At 40.3% G+C, this 21,164-nt stretch overlaps 1 protein-coding gene across 2 annotated transcripts in view; it reads left to right on the top strand.

Annotated features, from left to right (window-relative positions):
• The window catches only part of LOC147034882 (homeodomain-interacting protein kinase 2-like), a 123,094-nt gene extending 102,409 nt beyond the window's left edge, over positions 1–20,685 (top strand). For both annotated transcript variants that reach the window (XM_085890547.1, XM_085890539.1), the window contains exon 15: positions 16,506–20,685. In XM_085890547.1, coding sequence (XP_085746673.1) covers positions 16,506–16,928 — 423 coding nt within the window. In that variant the 3' untranslated portion in view covers positions 16,929–20,685. The remainder of the gene's footprint in view (positions 1–16,505) is intronic.
• Positions 20,686–21,164: the final 479 nt, after the last annotated feature.

The following is a 21,164-nucleotide window of genomic DNA, read 5'->3' as shown; positions in this document are numbered from 1 at the left end:
CGATTTTGGCTCAAGAATAGGGCCTTTCCACCCATTTTCTTCAAATTGTTATTACATTTTTTTTTAAAACGCGCTGGGTGATGCCCAACGCAAAATTGAGTCGCAAATGATGATATGAAACTAGCCTCACTCTTGTGAGGTGTTCTGGTTTCTTTTTCTGATGCGATGAAAATCTTACCAAATTTCAAAACTATCTGTCGTCTGTGCTATCGCTTTTTTTCTAAAGGATCTAAGGCTCGTAGTGGAGCTGCCAACCATGCATCTCAGACACATGGACATACAGACAAATACACAATACACAACACAGGACTGTTAGACGAGACAAACTCAGCTACTGAGCTTGGGGGAGTGGCGTCACTTCCCGGGCAACTTTGGGTACGAGCAACGGCACAATAATGGTGCCGCATTTCTCACCACACTCAGCTGGACTTTTCCCAAGGAAGAATTTCCTCCTCCCCATGGATGCCAACCTAAGAAGATTGTCTGTGCTTTTATCCTTTTAAATACTGAACAACATGCAAGGAAGCAGCACATTTTGTCAAGCAAGGAAGAATGTCAAGCAAGGGGATGTAGCAAGGAAGCATTTTAAAAGTCTTTGGACTTTGATTTAGCCATGCCATCCATTTAAGTGCAGCTACACAAGGATACCATCTGAACGTTCATTGCCCCATCAAGTTCATGAAAGCTGGTACACATGTTCTTAGCCTTACAGCCAAATACTTGGTCATAGAATACATCACCCAAAATATGGATACGCATACATGGAAAATCAGGAGTCATGCATAAATCAACAGGACAAGAGAGGTTGGAGAACCAAACCAACTGAATATTATCCAAAAAGCTAAGTCAAGGGTGGACATTTCAACCTTTGGTGCACTTAAGCTGTGAGTTAGTTTTAAGTGTGACAAGACAATTTCATTTTTGCAATCAAAAACAAAAGCTGCATCGCATCAGTGGAGAACCAAAAAATTGAGTCCCCCTGCTCCCACTCCCCCTTGCACGACAATGTTTCATCCATAGAAAAGCTAAACGGCAAAGAGTAAAAGGTTACCTTTCTCACAAGTGTCATAACAAACAGATTGACATGGGATGGATTTTCGGAAGATTTGATATAGGGGAGGCTTATGTGTGATTGACATAATATAGATGGGATAGGAAAAGTTTACACAATTAAAAGAGATTGGCTGTTATGGGTTGATGGTGCAGGGGAGTTGAGAACTTGAGATGGTTCTGAGCTGCTACTTGAAAGACTGGATTGAAAGGTGGAATTGAATCAAGAAACAGGAAAGCATTCCAGAAGTAAGAGAAAACAGACAAAGGAATGGAGATGAATGAAAATATTGTATTTAGATAGATATAAAAGCAGGAGGTTATTCAACGAATGTATATGGCCCTGTGGGGCTGAGGATATCGACAGTATAATCATAAATGTGTGTGTGTGTGTGTGTGTGTGTGTGTGTGTGTGTGTGTGTGTGTGTGTGTGTGTGTGTGTGTGTGTGTGTGTGTGTCAATGTGTCAATGTGTCGTCTCCATAACTCCAAAACTATGAAACATAGCTTCCTCAAACTTTGCATGCATACGAAGCAAACTCCAAGTGAGTGCATGAATGAAAAGTGGGTATTTGGATAAAGATAAATACCCATTTTGAAGAAAATTAACAGCATCTTAAGAATCAGTATCTTAATTAATAATAATTATTAACCTCTCAGGGATCTTAATCTGCCATTTTGTTTCAGCCAACTCAAAAAGCCTTGGCGATTTTCCACAATGACCTCTTACGGATTAATTCCAGTATATAATCGAAATCTGTCTTCAGATTTGAGGATCCGAGCTGGTGAACTAAATTGTCGAAATCTGGAGTGAAATCTGAAAATTTAAATAAATTACTGATTCTTATAACTATGTGTATTTATGTATTTACTTTGAGCAAGCAAGTCTGTGTTCCCTCCTCAGTATTTACAAGTTGCCAAAGCATGAAATTAACTTTTTCCACTGTTCGGAAAATTATATCACCAACATAATCATTGAAATTAAAGCCCCCTAGACAAGCCAGAAAATACATTTATTGTTCTACCGAGGAGACATTACCCCCTTGAATAGTTGAGTTTCTCTTGGTGTCAAAATTCTGTTTCACTACTTGCAATTATTGCTGGCCTTAAATTCCCATTTTTCTTCATTGGAAATGTACAAAACAAGTAGGGTATTTTGCCTCCATTGGCCTTAAACAAAATAATTTCCATTTGCCAACAGCCCACCGATCTCATCATAAAGATTAAGGAATGTGCCTGAAGTGTAACTTCATTGAGTGCAACAATAATTACAATAAAGTGCTCATCATTGAATGCCTGATCTTCACTGTATACATCGCTGATCGTGCCAAGCCAGCCAGCCAGCCGTTCCTTATCAACCGTTTCATCTGAGTGCTTCAGCCACTTGGCGAGCACTCGACAAGCTGCTTGGTAATGGCTGCCTACTCCTCTAAGCTCCCAAGGTTAATCGTGCCAAAACTTTATACATCTTACTAGGGGTTCTATGCAGTCATTTTCTCACAAGGTGGGCATCTGGAGGGAGGGGGTGAGGTTGGAAATGAAAGGGGCTGAAATGGGAAGGGGTGGAGTGGAACGATGGAGGCTGGTGGGGGGGGATGGGAGTGAGGTAGGAAGAAGTGGGAGGATGTCGGGTGCGAGTCTGGAAGGAGGGGAAGGGGTGGGGTGGGAGGTGCCCGGGAAAGTGGTGGGATGAGGGAGGGGAAGGTGTGGGAGGAGGGAGGGATGTGGTGGTTAGGCATCTGGAAGGAGGGGAACGGGTGGGTGGAGGGACCCAGCATTGCCCGTCAACGCCAGGTACCTTTGCTCGTGTCTAAAATGGAATGATAAGGGTGTGAGGTGAGATTAAAGTTCAAAGAAAGTGAAGTGTAGAGTTGGCTTGTTTAGAATTCCCATTTGAACGGGAGAAACAAACACTTGTGTACAATCCATTTTTGAGAATAAAGATTTGTAATTATGGATCGAAAAAAAAAATTAACAAACACTGAATCGGAGGACAATTTACGCTTTGACTCGCAGTATAAGGAACCCAGGTTCAAATCTCATGTCCCACAAGTATTTTTTCCATTGTCTATTAAAGTTGTTGTAATTCATTTAAAGGTATACTTAACTCGACCAGTTCCTTTGTCCTTAATGTCATGTATGCAAAACTCTGAGACAAATCTAGATCAGTGTAAAAATAAATAAATAACAAATTGTACCAAATCACCTGCAATGGCAAATGTAGCAGGTCCTGTGCAGTTCCTTCTTTCCAACCAGATTCGATGATTTCCATGATGTGTTCTCATCTATATCACTTCCTTATGTGCAAAGGTTGAACAGAGGCGAGCAACACAGTTCAAACTTACAATTACCTGAGTTTTACTGTTATAGTTATGAGGATAGTTGATTGACATACAGTCTGAAATTCCTTATCAAAGAAAGAGCATCTTCAACCATTTGCAGTTTGTATATATATATATATATATATATATATATATATATATATATATATATATATATATATATATATATATATATATATATATATATATATATATATATATATATATATATATATATATATATATATATATTATCAGAATGACTCTAGCTCTTGGAATTATGGAATTTGTAACTGGACATTTAGAAATGTTGACTTCAAGACTTCAGCTGGAGCTGAAGAATTTGATTTTCATTTTTATCTGAGCCTACTTGCTTGCATCTTTGGTTTAAACGGCAGAGAAACAAAAACACCAGACTTTTGAAGACGATATCATAAGTTATAGTCAATTACAGGTTTTTTTGTCTACCACACCTCCTCTCCTTACTGATCATCGTCCCTGTAATAATCACAAGTCGCCATAACCTCACAAACAGAGAGAAAGTGTTGCTTTTTAACAGTATAAGAGCTTAACTGCAAGTTATGTATATAAAATAGTGAATCTTTTTTGCTGTTACCTCTACCCCCTTCCTACCTCTCCCATCCATTGATCTCACCACCCCTTAAGCCAGCCATACACCGAGGCCATTTGTCTGTGCAGATCCCAAATGATTCTCAACTCTGCTGGGACTTTAGCATCGAGTCACGATGGGTTCACCTCACAATTAACTGAATGTCGCATGGGGTTCACCCACAAAAAACCTCTTTCATCCTGACTGATGACCCTCAATGATCCCGAGCGCATAGCGCAAAGTGGGGTTAAGCAATTGGTTCTCTCTCTCTCTCTCTCTCTCTCTCTCTCTCTCTCTCTCTCTCTCTCTCTCTCTCTCTCTCTCTCTCTCTCTCTCTCTCTCTCTCTCTCTCTCTCTCTCTCACTCTCTCTCTCTCTCTCTCTCTCTCTCTCTCTCTCTCTCCGATCAAGGAACTACTTAATTTCCCTTGAATTTTATATTGTGAACACCAGAACACAAATAGAAACATTCATCCATTACCAGTACTTAATAGGTTGAGGAAGCTGGGAGCCTGCAGTTACCTGAATTACCTTTGTTCTGAATTGTATGGCGTCTCGCCCCAAGTGCGCATGTGCACAGTGCGGTAAGGCAATTTATTCAGTCAGTCTGCCTGTCTGGCAGTCAATCAAAAACTGAAAATCGTTGCAGATGGGAAATTTACAGTTTTTATGGACGTCATGAAGGACACAAACAACAGGCATGAATAACTAATTTAACGTGTTAAATAAGAACGTGTAATAGAGGGTGCATCAACGGCAGTAAACTTCCAATTCATTGTTGTTTTTTCTTTTGTTATTCTTTAATGGCCACAATTATTTCCACGTTCTTGGTTCGAATGCAGAAGCTTGCTTGGTCCAAGTCTTCCACGAACCGGCTGGCCAGGCCTGACATTCGACTGTGGTTATGGCAGGAATTTGTGATGTCAGCCATGGTGCCGGTGATGGCTTGTCTACTCTTTGGGAAGGACGTCGTGGGATCTTTAATGTCCACCGATTAATGCCAGCAGATGGAATTCAAAGTTTAACATCCATCTGAGGGACAGCACATGCATTGATCAATCACCCTGCCCGTGAAACGCCGAGATGAGAGTGTGTTGCTAGGCCGAGATTCAAACCCAGGCCAAACACCTTAGAGGTGGGTGTGCATACCTCTAGGCCATCCGACCAGCCCCTTCTTCAACAGCCTTTAAAACGTTTTATTTAATTTGAATTATATATTTGAACACTGAAGAACACAAATCGCCTTGTTTGCACTTCCAAAAACCCGCAGTTTAGCATTACTTTGGGAAAAGTTGTACACTGTCTCGACCAATCAAATTTGCCACTCGCGCTTTCATGGCATGGGAACGTCAAAATTATTCTTCGTCGTCGAATAAACTGTTTCCGATAAAGTCCTATATCCTTTTTCTCAAGGGGTAAGGTGTTCACAGGTAATTTGTTCGATTAATTCTCCAGTTGGTGCTGATTTAGACTCCACCGGTTAATTGTTTGTGACTTAGAAGATCCCTCGATGTCACATTTGTGTGTCTCATGATATCCTCAAGGATACCCTCTCGCATCAAGGTGTCAGAGAGTTTATTTGGGTTTTCCACTTCTCAACCATCAATAAAAATGGAAATCGGTGTATATTTTAATTTGATTTTAAACCATGGCATTTAAAACAGGGGGAATCTTCTCAATGCATTTGAAATTTGGTTGGAAAATGCCTGGGATTGGCACCAGCGTATGTTCTTTTCGTTGACGAACATCACGTAATTGCATCATTAATCAGCAAATGATCACCTGGTATTTACACACAGATCACCTCGGCTTTACACCTCTGATCTCCCAATCTCAGCCTATTTTACCTTATCTCCCCACTGTTCCCACATTACCCTGCACTGCATTTTCTTTACTATTCTCGACAATACTCTTCCTTTTCTCAATTTTTTATCTCTGTTTCACCCTCCCCAACCCACCACCACTACCTTCCAGCTGCATAACAATCTGTAGTTAGACCCTGTTCAGAACCTCTAAGTGAGGGAAATAGAACAGTAATAATGGTGATCATTAGTGAACAGGGCCTTAGTGATGTATGAAATTCTTATCGTACATTTCCATCCTTCTGCTGCATGCTCGTTGTAGATGTTTCTAAAAGTTGTTGTGTCTCACACTTTGTAAGTCTTAAATGCCCACAATAGTTGATGGCCAACATACATTGTATGGTGTTTGAATTCTTAATCTGTGCACCGGATTTTCAACTTCCTGCAGAGGACTGTGAGCTTACACAGAGGGGAGGCACAGCTTTGAATGTGGCCCTTTCTGATAGGAGACGTAGACATACATGGACTCCGTTTCTCGTTCCATGTCACCAGGAGGAGGGAGGGAAATTCCTGGCAGATGGAAGAAATGAGAAACTCCACCCCAGTTGCTTATACAGTATAACCCCCTTCCTTTTCCTCCCCAATTTCATATATCCCAAACTCATTTACATCTTCTCTCCAACCCTTTCTCATTGTAGAACCTTCGTTCACTTTCTCTTGTCCTCCCTTGCTTTTTATTTTCTCAATTTGTTTTGGAAGAACATGCGGCGGTAAACTTGGTTACTCTACGTTGAACTGTTGTACCACTTTCCTGTCATATACAGTGCCTATAGAAAGTCTACTTCCCCTTTCAAAATTTTCACCTGACTGACTCACTGATATTAAAGATCGGTACCTTCCGGAAAAATAGAAAGCTGAAATTTTGCGTGCTGATGCAGATCAAAGCCGACACACGAGGAAAAAGGACAGAACGATCAGAAAACATCCATAATTGAAAATATAACTAAATGAAAAAAAAAAACAAATGAAAAAAAATGCAGGGGAACGACCCAAGATAATGGGGAAGCATGTTAATTTTGTGTGCCGACGGACATTGAAACCGATACACCGGAAAAAAAATTACAGAACCATTGGAAAGCATCCGTAAATGAAAATATAAATAATTGAAAGAAAATGCAAATAATTGACCCCAGAAAATGGGGAAGCACGGTTCGTTATTGCTTAAAATGTGTAAGCTTACCCCACATATATATATATATATATATATATATATATATATATATATATATATATATATATATATATATATATATATATATATATATATATATATATATATATATATATATATATATAGACATACATACACTAGTGCGGATAGACTCACTACGCTCCACTCACCACACGTCGCTACAATAGGACAAACACCACCACATTATTAAAAACATCTCACCCCAACGTAATTCAAAACACCTCACCATGAAATTATTAATAACACCTCAACACTACCAAACCTCCACGTTATTACAAACACCTCACCACCACCTAAGCTCCACGTTATTGAAAACATCTCACCACCACCTCACCACCACGTTATTAAAAACCTCACCGCCACGTTATTAAAAACACCTCACCGCCACGTTATTAAAAACATCTCACCACCACCTAATCGCCACGTTATTAAAAACCTCACCGCCATGTTATTAAAAACACCTCACCGCCATGTTATTAAAAACACCTCAGCACCATGTTATGAAAAACTCCTCACCACCACGTTATCACAAACACCTCACTGCCATGTTATTAAAAACACCTCACCTCCACGTTATTAACAACACCTCACCGCCATGTTATTAAAAATACCTCACCACCACGTTATTAAAAATACCTCACCACCACGTTATGAAAAATACCTCACCACCACGTTATTAAAAACACCTCACCGCAATGTGATTAAAAACACCTCACCATGACCTAACCACCATCTTATTAAAAGTACCGCACCATGACCTAACCGCAACGCTATCAAAAACACCTCACCACAATGTTATTAAAAACACCTCACCGCCATGTTATTAAAAATACCTCACCACCACGTTATTAAAAATACCTCACCACCACGTTATTAAAAATACGTCACCACCACGTTATTAAAAATACCTCACCACCACATTATTAAAAACACCTCACCGCCACATTATTAACAACACCTCACCGCCATGTTATTAAAAACACCTCAGTGCAATGTTATTAAAAACACCTCACCATGACCTAACCACCATCTTATTAAAAGTACCTCACCACGACCTAACCGCCATGTTATTAAAAACACCTCACCATGACCTAACCACCATCTTATTAAAAGTAGCTCACCACGACCTAACCGCCACGTTATCAAAAACACCTCACCACCACGTTATTAAAAACACCTCATCGCCATGTTATTAAAAACACCTCACCGCCATGTTATTAAAAATACCTCACCACCACGTTATTAAAAATACCTCACCACCACGTTATTAAAAATACCTCACCACCACGTTATTAAAAATACCTCACCACCACGTTATTAAAAACACCTCACCACCACATTATAAACAACACCTAACCGCCATGTTATTAAAAACACCTCACCACAATGTTATTAAAAACACCTCACCATGACCGAACCACCACCTTATTAAAAGTACCTCACCATGACCTAACCGCCATGTTATTAAAAACACCTAACCGCCATGTCATTAAAAACACCTCACCACCACGTTATCAAAAACACCTCACTGCAATGTTATTAAAAACACCTCACCATGACCTAACCACCATCTTATTAAAAGTACCTCACCACGACCTAACCGCCATGTTATTAAAAACACCTAACCGCCACGTTATCAATAACACCTCACCGCCATGTTATTAAAAACACCTCACCACCATGTTATTAAAAACTCCTCACCACCACGTTATCAAAAACACCTCACCGCAATGTTATTAAAAACACCTCACCACGACCTAATTTCCACGTCATTAAAAACACCTAACCGTCACGTTATTAAAAATACCTCACCACTACATTATTAAAAACACCTCACCGCCACGTTATTAACAACACCTCACCCCCATGTTATTAAAAATACCTCACCGCCACGTTATTAAAAATACCTCACCACCACTTTATTAAAAACACCTCACCGCCATGTTATTAAAAACACCTCACTGCCATGTTATTAAAAACACCTCACCGCAATGTTATTAAAAACACCTCACTGCCATGTTATTAAAAACACCTCACCGCAATGTTATTAAAAACACCTCACCGCAATGTTATTAAAAATACCTCACCGCCATGTTATTAAAAACACCTCACCAGCACGTTATTAAAAACACCTCACCGCCATGTTATTAAAAACACCTCACCGCAATGTTATTAAAAACACCTCACCGCAATGTTATTAAAAACACCTCAGCGCCATGTTATTAAAAACACCTCACCGCCATGTTATTAAAAATACCTCACCGCAATGTTATTAAAAACACCTCACCGCAATGTTATTAAAAACACCTCACCCCCATGTTATTAAAAACACCTCACCGCCACGTTATTAAAAACACCTCACCGCCACGTTATTAAAAACACCTCACCGCAATGTTATTAAAAACACCTCACCGCAATGTTATTAAAAACACCTCACCGCAATGTTATTAAAAACACCTCACCACCATGTTATTAAAAACACCACCGCAATGTTATGAAAAATACCTCACCACCATGTTATTAAAAACACCTCACTGCAATGTTATTAAAAACACCTCACCGCAATGTTATGAAAAATACCTCACCACCACATTATTAACAACACCTCACCGCCATGTTATTAAAAACACCTCACCGCAATGTTATTAAAAACACCTCACCGCAATGTTATGAAAAATACCTCACCACCACGTTATTAACAACACCTCACTGCCATGTTATTAAAAACACCTCACCGCAATGTGATTAAAAACACCTCACCGCAATGTTATTAAAAACACCTCACCGCAATGTTATTAAAAACATCTCACCATAACCTAACCACCACCTTATTAAAAGTATCTCACCATGACCGAACGGCTATGTTATTAAAAATACCTCACCGCCATGTTATTAAAAACACCTCACCGCAATGTGATTAAAAACACCTCACCGCAATGTTATTAAAAACACCACCGCAATGTTATTAAAAACACCTCACAATGACCGAACCACCACCTTATTAAAAGTACCTCACCACGACCTAACCGCCATGTTATTAAAAACACCTCACCTCCATGTTATAAACAACACCTCACCACCACTTTATCAAAAACACTTCACCGCCATGTTATTAAAAACACCTCTCCACCATGTTATTAAAAACTCCTCACCGCCACGTTATTAACAACACCTCACCGCAATTTTATTAAAAACACCTCACCATAACCTAACCACCACCTTATTAAAAGTACCTCACCACGACCTAACCGCTATGTTATGAAAAATACCTCACCGCCATGTTATCAAAAACACCTAACCGCAATGTTATTAAAAACACCTCACCACGACCTAATTTCCACGTCATTAAAAACACCTAACCGCCACGTTATTAAAAATACCTCACCACCACTTTATTAAAAAGACCGCACCGCCACGTTATTAACAACACCTCACCGCCCTGTTATTAAAAACATCTCACTGGAATGTTATTAAAAACACCTCACCATGACCTAACCACCATCTTATTAAAAGTACTCCACCACGACCTAACCGCCATGTTATTAAAAACACCTAACTGCCACGTTATCAAAAACACCTCACCACCATGTTATTTAAAACTCCTCACCACCACGTTATCAAAAACACCTCACCACGACCTAATTTCCACGTCATTAAAAACACCTAACTGCCAGGTTATTAAAAATACCTCGCAACCACTTTATTAAAAACACCTCACCACCACGTTATTAACAACACCTCACCACCATGTTATTAAAAATACCTCACCACCACATTATTAAAAACACCTCACCTCCACATTATTAACAACACCTCACCGCCATGTTATTAAAAACACCTCAGTGCAATGTTATTAAAAACACCTCACCATGACCTAACCACCATCTTATTAAAAGTACCTCACCACGACCTAACCGCCATGTTATTAAAAACACCTCACCATGACCTAACCACCATCTTATTAAAAGTAGCTCACCACGACCTAACCGCCACGTTATCAAAAACACCTCACCACCACGTTATTAAAAACACCTCCGCCATGTTATTAAAAACACCTCACCGCCATGTTATTAAAAATACCTCACCACCACGTTATTAAAAATACCTCACCACCACGTTATTAAAAATACCTCACCACCACGTTATTAAAAATACCTCACCACCACGTTATTAAAAACACCTCACCACCACATTATAAACAACACCTAACCGCCATGTTATTAAAAACACCTCACCACAATGTTATTAAAAACACCTCACCATGACCGAACCACCACCTTATTAAAAGTACCTCACCACGACCTAACCGCCATGTTATTAAAAACACCTAACCGCCATGTTATTAAAAACACCTCACCACCACGTTATCAAAAACACCTCACTGCAATGTTATTAAAAACACCTCACCATGACCTAACCACCATCTTATTAAAAGTACCTCACCACGACCTAACCGCCATGTTATTAAAAACACCTAACCGCCACGTTATCATTAACACCTCACCGCCATGTTATTAAAAACACCTCACCACCATGTTATTAAAAACTCCTCACCACCATGTTATCAAAAACACCTCACCGCAATGTTATTAAAAACACCTCACCACGACCTAATTTCCACGTCATTAAAAACACCTAACCGTCACGTTATTAAAAATACCTCACCACTACATTATTAAAAACACCTCACCGCCACGTTATTAACAACACCTCACCCCCATGTTATTAAAAATACCTCACCGCCACGTTATTAAAAATACCTCACCACCACTTTATTAAAAACACCTCACCGCCATGTTATTAAAAACACCTCACTGCCATGTTATTAAAAACACCTCACCGCAATGTTATTAAAAACACCTCACCGCAATGTTATTAAAAATACCTCACCGCCATGTTATTAAAAACACCTCACCAGCACGTTATTAAAAACACCTCACCGCCATGTTATTAAAAACACCTCACCGCAATGTTATTAAAAACACCTCACCGCCATGTTATTAAAAACACCTCACCGCCATGTTATTAAAAATACCTCACCGCAATGTTATTAAAAACACCTCACCGCAATGTTATTAAAAACACCTCACCGCAATGTTATTAAAAACACCTCACCGCCATGTTATTAAAAACACCTCACCGCCACGTTATTAAAAACACCTCACCGCCACATTATTAAAAACACCTCGCCGCAATGTTATTAAAAACACCTCACCGCAATGTTATTAAAAACACCTCACCGCAATGTTATTAAAAACACCTCACCACCATGTTATTAAAAACACCACCGCAATGTTATTAAAAACACCTCACCGCAATGTGATTAAAAACACCTCACCGCAATGTTATTAAAAACACCTCACCGCAATGCTATTAAAAATACCTCACCACCACATTATTAACAACACCTCACCGCCATGTTCTTCAAAACACCTCACCGCAATGTTATTAAAAACATCTCACCATAACCTAACCACCACCTTATTAAAAGTATCTCACCATGACCGAACGGCTATGTTATTAAAAATACCTCACCGCCATGTTATTAAAAACACCTCACCGCAATGTGATTAAAAACACCTCACCGCAATGTTATTAAAAACACCTCACAATGACCGAACCACCACCTTATTAAAAGTACCTCACCACGACCTAACCTCCATGTTATTAAAAACACCTCACCGCCATGTTATAAACAACACCTCACCACCACTTTATCAAAAACACTTCACCGCCATGTTATTAAAAACACCTCTCCACCATGTTATTAAAAACTCCACCACCACGTTATTAACAACACCTCACCGCAATTTTATTAAAAACACCTCACCATAACCTAACCACCACCTTATTAAAAGTACCTCACCACGACCTAACCGCTATGTTATTAAAAATACCTCACCGCCATGTTATCAAAAACACCTAACCGCAATGTTATTAAAAACACCTCACCACGTCCTAATTTCCACGTCATTAAAAACACCTAACCGCCACGTTATTAAAAATACCTCACCACCACTTTATTAAAAAGACCTCACCGCCACGTTATTAACAACACCTCACCGCCCTGTTATTAAAAACATCTCACTGGAATGTTATTAAAAACACCTCACCATGACCTAACCACCATCTTATTAAAAGTACTCCACCACGACCTAACCGCCATGTTATTAAAAACACCTAACTGCCACGTTATCAAAAACACCTCACCACCATGTTATTTAAAACTCCTCACCACCACGTTATCAAAAACACCTCACCCCAATGTTATTAAAAACACCTCACCACGACCTAATTTCCACGTCATTAAAAACACCTAACTGCCAGGTTATTAAAAATACCTCGCAACCACTTTATTAAAAACACCTCACCACCACGTTATTAACAACACCTCACCACCATGTTATTAAAAATACCTCACACCACGTTATTAAAAACACCTAACCGCCATGTTATTAAAAATACCTCACCACGACCTAACCGCACATTATTAAAAACACCTCACCGACACTTCATTAAAAATACCTCACTACGACCTAACCACCATATTATTAAAAATACCTCAACTCCATGTTATTAAAAACACCTCACCGCCAATTATTTAAAACACCTCACCGCCATGTTATTAAAAACACCTCACCGCCACATTACTAAAAACACCTCACCACCATGTTATTAAAAACACCTAACCGCCATGTTATTAAAAATACCTCACCACAACCTAATCGCAACATTCTTAAAAACACCTCACTGCCACTTCATTAAAAATACCTCACTACGACCTAACCACCATGTTATGAAAAACACCTCACTGCCATGTTATAAACAACACCTCACCACCACTTTATCAAAAACACTTCACCGCCATGTTATTAAAAACACCTCTCCACCATGTTATTAAAAACTCCACCACCACGTTATTAACAACACCTCACCGCAATTTTATTAAAAACACCTCACCATAACCTAACCACCACCTTATTAAAAGTACCTCACCACGACCTAACCGCTATGTTATTAAAAATACCTCACCGCCATGTTATCAAAAACACCTAACCGCAATGTTATTAAAAACACCTCACCACGTCCTAATTTCCACGTCATTAAAAACACCTAACCGCCACGTTATTAAAAATACCTCACCACCACTTTATTAAAAAGACCTCACCGCCACGTTATTAACAACACCTCACCGCCCTGTTATTAAAAACATCTCACTGGAATGTTATTAAAAACACCTCACCATGACCTAACCACCATCTTATTAAAAGTACTCCACCACGACCTAACCGCCATGTTATTAAAAACACCTAACTGCCACGTTATCAAAAACACCTCACCACCATGTTATTTAAAACTCCTCACCACCACGTTATCAAAAACACCTCACCCCAATGTTATTAAAAACACCTCACCACGACCTAATTTCCACGTCATTAAAAACACCTAACTGCCAGGTTATTAAAAATACCTCGCAACCACTTTATTAAAAACACCTCACCACCACGTTATTAACAACACCTCACCACCATGTTATTAAAAATACCTCACACCACGTTATTAAAAACACCTAACCGCCATGTTATTAAAAATACCTCACCACGACCTAACCGCACATTATTAAAAACACCTCACCGACACTTCATTAAAAATACCTCACTACGACCTAACCACCATATTATTAAAAATACCTCAACTCCATGTTATTAAAAACACCTCACCGCCAATTATTTAAAACACCTCACCGCCATGTTATTAAAAACACCTCACCGCCACATTACTAAAAACACCTCACCACCATGTTATTAAAAACACCTAACCGCCATGTTATTAAAAATACCTCACCACAACCTAATCGCAACATTCTTAAAAACACCTCACTGCCACTTCATTAAAAATACCTCACTACGACCTAACCACCATGTTATGAAAAACACCTCACTGCCATGTTATTAAAAACACCTCACCACCACGTTATTAAATACACCTCACCACCACGTTATTAAATACACCTTACCACCACATTATGAAAAACACCACCACCATGTTATTAAAACACCTCACCACCACGTTATTAAAACACCTCACCTTCACGGATTTCAAAACAACTCATGCTGTGCAATTCAAAACACCTCACCACACATCGCTATAAAGGCTTGTTTTAATTGAGGATAAGTATGTGAGTTGCCGTGTTGTCATGATTTACAGCAATCATAATACAAACCTCTCTTTTGTTCAAATTTATTTGTAATATTCGTGATATTACATTTTTATAAGTAATTGAAGTTGAAGATTTAAGTTAAAAAAAAAAAAAATTTCCAAATTTTTTTTATAAAATACATTTTGGACATACACACGGCAGAGGTAGGTGCAGCCCAGAAGTTTGGTAAAATTTTACAAAAGTCTGAAGGATTAGTTCGGTGACAATAAAGGACAGGACATGCAAAATTCTAAAGAAAGATTTATGGAATTCTTACTATAATTCATGGATGTGTGCATGCGTGCGTGCGTGCATGTGTGTGTGTGTGTGTGTGTGTGTGTGTGTGTGTGTGTGTGTGTGTGTGTGTGTGTGTGTGTGTGTGTGTGTGTGTGTGTGTGTGTGTGTGTGTGTGTGTGTGTGCGTGTGTGTGTGTGTGTGTTTCGACAAAATCGAATATTGTTCAAGTCTATTGCTTGCTTGTTTGCGCATGCATTATTCTGTCTGTCTTTTGTTTGTTTGTATATTAATTATCTTCAGGTCACAATTTTAAACCAATCCTCACAAAACTTCACCACTTGGTTGAGGCCTATTGCTTTTGAGGTCAAATGGTCAACCTCAGCGAAAGGTCAACAACTCTGTCAAATTTTTAAAATCCTCAATTTTCATCTGTTTGACTTAAAATTTGAAGAGGATTTGCATATCAGGTCACTGAATTCAACCACCATTTATTTTTGAGGTCAACATCAGTCAAAGGTCAACATCTGCTGAATTTCTAAAATTGTCAATTTTCATTCGATTGACTTGAAATTTGAAGAGGATTTGCATATTTGGTCATTTAATTCAACCACCGATTGGTTTTAATGTCTGCTTCCAGGTGGTGGGGGGCGGGGGGGGGGTATTACACATCTCCACCACTTACAGGACAGTATTCATGTTCCCACATTTCCCAGTGCAGTAAAGTGTTTTGAATTATAAGCAGTAGATGTGTTTTTACTTCATGCATATAACCCAGGCTTTTATATTTCATTTTTGGGAGTGATTGAGGCAGCTGTCAGTTGCCGACACACCTCCAGAATAAAGGTATGTGTCAGAAGAACGTGTTGCATGCTTGGAACAAGATCGACTGTATGGCAGGCACTCTGCTGGTAGATTATAAAATATGAAAGAATTAACCAACAGAGGGGGGCATTTAATGAGCTCCTATTTGAACATGCCCAACAAACAAACAACCTAACATGATTTCATGTCTTCTCCACCTCTTTCCTGCCTCAGACACAATGTAATATGCCCTGTGGAGGCAATGGGCGGCGACAGCAGGCATACATCACTTCAACCCTCCCACAGCAAATCGCTTTTAGTTTCCCACAGGGCAGCCCACCACATCCTGCTTCTCTTGTACCTCCGCCTCCACCACCGACGCACGCACTCCTTGCTGCCCGGCAACCTCACGTTCTTGCCTACCCGGGCCCAGTGGCACATCTGGTGCCGAGCTCAAGGCAGGCCTTTCCAGCTCACCTAATCCCTGCAACATCTCTGCGGCTTGGCGTCCCCCATACTCATGCTGCCCTGCCTACCTCACCACACTTCACGCCACAGTTCACAACACAACCGTATCTTTCTTCATCTCAGACATCGACTCTCTATGCTGGCTACTCACTGAGTCCCAGCAAGCTGGCAACCTTCCCTTATATCTAGCAGCACCATGGACTGCGGTTAATCCAGAACTGGTATTTTTAATGATTACTTGAGCACCAGCTAGACATTGTCTGCAGCTCAGTTAGGCAGGCGTGGCTTGCTTTGTATGTAGTCTTAGTCGTAGCACCGGCTCGCTCGGGTTTATTGTACTTTGTACTGTCATAAGTGTGCTAACCATTTTACTTCCTCCTTTTGATATTCTTTGTGGATACAAGCTCGACTTGGCAATTATTTTATTTTTAGACAATGACTTCCCCCCACAAATGAAATGCAACAGTATCTAACGGCACTTTTTTGCCATCTCTGCTCTGGCAGCTGCTATATCACCTTCTATTTACATAGGCTTTGAGAGCATGGCTTCACGCCTACTTTGTGTTGTGGTCAATCATCTCATGGTCTAGTTTTTTTGTACCAACATCGAACCGTGACAAGTAAGTCTGCATTTTCTTCATTGTATAACGTAAGTATGCTTCCAAACTGGTCGTGAGGATGTGCCACTGAAGGATCGCACGTGAAGTCATGAAATGTGGCCATATTCATTTGTCCGAAATCCATCATTTGAATTGAAGTTTCTGAGTTGTGAACTCACCAGGCTGTTTTAGAATCGATGGAAATACTGGGATCGCGTTGATCAGGGTCATCTTGGCCACTCTACGTTGTACTGGTCCTCACAGCCTGCTGGCAAGGCTAGGGAAGAAGCATAAACCTTGTGTATCTTTAAAGGAAGTCGCGAGTCTGCCAAGAGCCATTAGCTTGGCTGGAGGCATTGTTGGTGACCTGTGGTTGTTGGCCTTTTGTGAGGTGACACTTTGTACGGGGTGCATGATAAATGATGTTTTGTTTGTGCATTTGTCATGAGATTTGATCATTTATTTTGTTTTTATCGAAGTATATTTAAAGTTTTTATATCGACGGTATGTATACGTGTAGAATATTCTACATACGTGATTAGATAGTATCTCGTGTGAAGTATATTTTCCTTTTTCTACTTCTTATCATAGGCATGATGGATGTTTAAGAAGTGATGTTCCCTGCCGCAGCGTCGTAGAGATATTTTTTAAATGCTTGGGATGCAGTTAGACGCGGGCGTTCTTTTAAATCACTATAAAATGTAAATCTATAACTCTTTAAAGAAGAATAATTCAGTAGACTTGAGCATACCTTGGCAGTTGCTGTGCTTGAGGATTGCACGGGGTGCAAGGATAGAGCTCAAGGCTTGAGGTCGGAACCACTTCAGACTACAATACCAGGCAACTGCCCCATTACTTCCCAATTTACTTTAGTGCCTTACCACCCACAAATGTGGGAAACCCATTCTGTTGGTGGAGTTGGGGTTAGGAGCTCAGAGGAAGGGGTCAGTTGGTGGATGGGGTTTCTCTTTTTTCAATGTATTCTTTCACCCTTTCATTTGTGTTATTCTTTTTCTCTCATTTCTTCATTTCTTCATTTCTACTCTCTCTCTCTCTCTCTCTCTCTCTCTCTCTCTCTCTCTCTGTCTCTCTCTTTTTTTTTCTCTCTCTCTTTCTCTCTCTCTCTCTCTCTCTCTCTCTCTGTCTCTCTCTTTTTTTTTCTCTCTCTCTTTCTCTTTTTTTTTCTCTCCATCTGACCCACCCCATCCCACCTTCCGCTTTCCACCTCATCAACCTTGTTCTGCGTTCTCTCTGTCTTGGTGAGTTTACTTATGCCAGCCCCTGTACTAGCACCAATCTTGTAGGTTGGCACAAGCACGACAGGATGTATTTGGTGGAAACATGTGTGGTTTATGATGTGGAAAATATAAAAGTGTTGTTTGGGTTTGTAGGTGTAAGGATAGCACTTTGTGATGTTGAGCAGGGTTTGCTGGAAGCCAGTGCCTGATATCATGCAATATATTGGCTTCTTAGCTTTGGTTTCCCAATATTTATCGGCATTGGCATTAAATGTGTTGTACTTTTTTCTGAATTTTAAAAATGCTTTTTACTCCGATTATGAAAGTATAAATGATCACAGTTATAAAAAAAAGCATTCTGATTTTAAACTTATTCAGTTTGATTGGAGAAAATTGGAGAGAAAATGCCATTACAAAATGCTGTCAAGATTTGGTGTCGTCTGGGATATTTAGATATGTTACCTGCTGAACCACCAATCCCTGCGATAACAATTGATTGAGCGCTGAGCAGGAGTGTCACCGGCCGGTTGTGTTTATGTTGTGCTTGCAGGCCAGTAGTTCCCCATGGGTAGGCCACTCCTGAACGTTTATATGTTCTTTAAGCTTTCTCACGAGAGTGCTCAAACTCTCGCGAGCAGTCAAACCAGCAGGAACCATGCATTGTCTGTAAGGCCGAAGCCAAGGAGCAGCCAAAGCAAGACTTCGCGGTCTGTCATCACGTTTGGGCTGCTTGTCACGATACTTACCTTTTGACAATAAAGGCAAGATGGTGAGGACTAGCAAGGATAACCACTAACTACATGTACAGTAACCAAGCTGGCCTCATCTGGCTGGCCTCATCATTCTCACTTGGCCTGGTTCTGCTCAGCCGATTGGAACAATATAAACACACTTTAAGTGAGGTGTCATGTGCTGAGCGATGTGATTGGAATGTGGTATGTGTGCTGGGACTTGAAATTCTTCCAAGAAAACGGAACATTCCAAGCCAATGAACCTGGTGGTGCAGTGAGCCGAACACAAAAGGGGCTGGCAGGGAGAAGTGAAGGGTCTCGGAGTCCATTGTTTCGCGATGGGAGAGAAGTTAACAGGAAAAACCAAATTCAACCCCATTTCCACTAAAACGGGCTATGGCTATGTGTGCGTGTGTGTGTGTGTGTGTGTGTGTGTGTGTGTGTGTGTGTGTGTGTGTGTGTGTGTGTGTGTGTGTGTGTGTGTGTGTGTGTTTTATAGCATTTGTCTCTGTACTGCATTGCTAGAAGGTGCACTCTCACCACGATGCATGGTTCGCTGTGCGCCTCGTCTGGCCCTGCCATTACTGTTAAGAGCACTTTTTGCCTTATCGAAGCTCACTTCCTTTCGCGTTCTTCTCCGTCACTCGTTTGTAAATGTTTTGGTTTTCATGCAAAATGGTGTCTGTGTTATTTAAGCTGTTGAATCCATCGGTTCTTAGAGAATGCATAATTACATGTCAGTCAAACGGTATGATTTTTTTTTGTGGAATGCGTTGTGCACAATTTGCGTTATCCAGTGTTGTCTTTCACGCGTGCGTGCACGTGCGTCAGTTCGTGCACGCGCGTCCGTGCGTGCGTGCGTGTGGGTGCGTGTGCGTGTGTGACCAGGACGTACGTTACTTGTATGTTTCCAAAGCGATATCAATATGCTTGGATGTAGCTTTGAATTTGTAATGTTTTATTGTAAATCAATTCAGATTATAACAAATGTATTTCTAGTTATTTTAACTATACTAACTATAGTTGAAAGTTTAAGGTATAGTGTTCAATTTCTTATTCATCTTATCTGTCGACGTAAGGTGGATTGTAACTATATTTTAATGTTTGTAAGCTCACATATGCATATTGTGTATGTGTAGGGATATAGGCAATACCCGTGTATTGATCAGTTACACCAGATGTGAGTCGTTTTTAGAATATTTTGTGATTAACATGACTGCATCTTTATTTGGTTTGTTTGTTTTTGGGGTTTGATGCTTGATCTACAGGTCAATGATGGCTTCAATGGCACCACCTGCAGTGTGCAGCTTTCACTACTTTTTATTCTGATCATGGAAATGTGTAACTGACATTTATTAAACTGGTCTGCAGCACACAACGGCTCACCTGTGTTTCTTTGCTCCCATGGTCACACCGGTTTCGACCGTCGTTGCTCGGTCGCAAACTTCCGTGTCGTCGTGCCGGTTTTGGGGGAAATGCATTCGGATACGGTTTGAGGGATAAAATCTCTTTTTTCCTACTCACCTGGCCTGTCAACCTGAGAAGTTTTCTTACTTCTTCGGCTAAGAACGAACGATAAAATTCTGAAATAGTGCAACACTCATCTTGGTTGTACTTCGTATCCAAAGATGGCCGTTCAGTTGTGACTGCAAACAACTTGGCAGTGTGAATTCGTTGCTGGTATCGGAGCTGCTGAATCAGACAACAAGCACGCTCTGAGAGAGCAAGTGGTGGAACTTGGTGCCAAGGAGCGTCCTGGAACACGACACCATTTGTTACCCATAGTCCAAGCAGGGATTTGTCGTTTGTTCAGCAAGCCGGTGTGTGGGAAGCGCGACCTGCCACATGCCAGCTTGA

This window comes from Eptatretus burgeri, chromosome 1 (genome assembly GCF_056783735.1).
Source record: "Eptatretus burgeri isolate ZD-2024b chromosome 1, Ebu_testis_v1, whole genome shotgun sequence".
In the NCBI taxonomy this organism is placed as follows: Eukaryota; Metazoa; Chordata; class Myxini; order Myxiniformes; family Myxinidae; genus Eptatretus; species Eptatretus burgeri.
The sequence above is the reverse complement of the archived record's forward strand: the minus strand, read 5'-3'. Positions and strand labels throughout refer to the sequence as shown.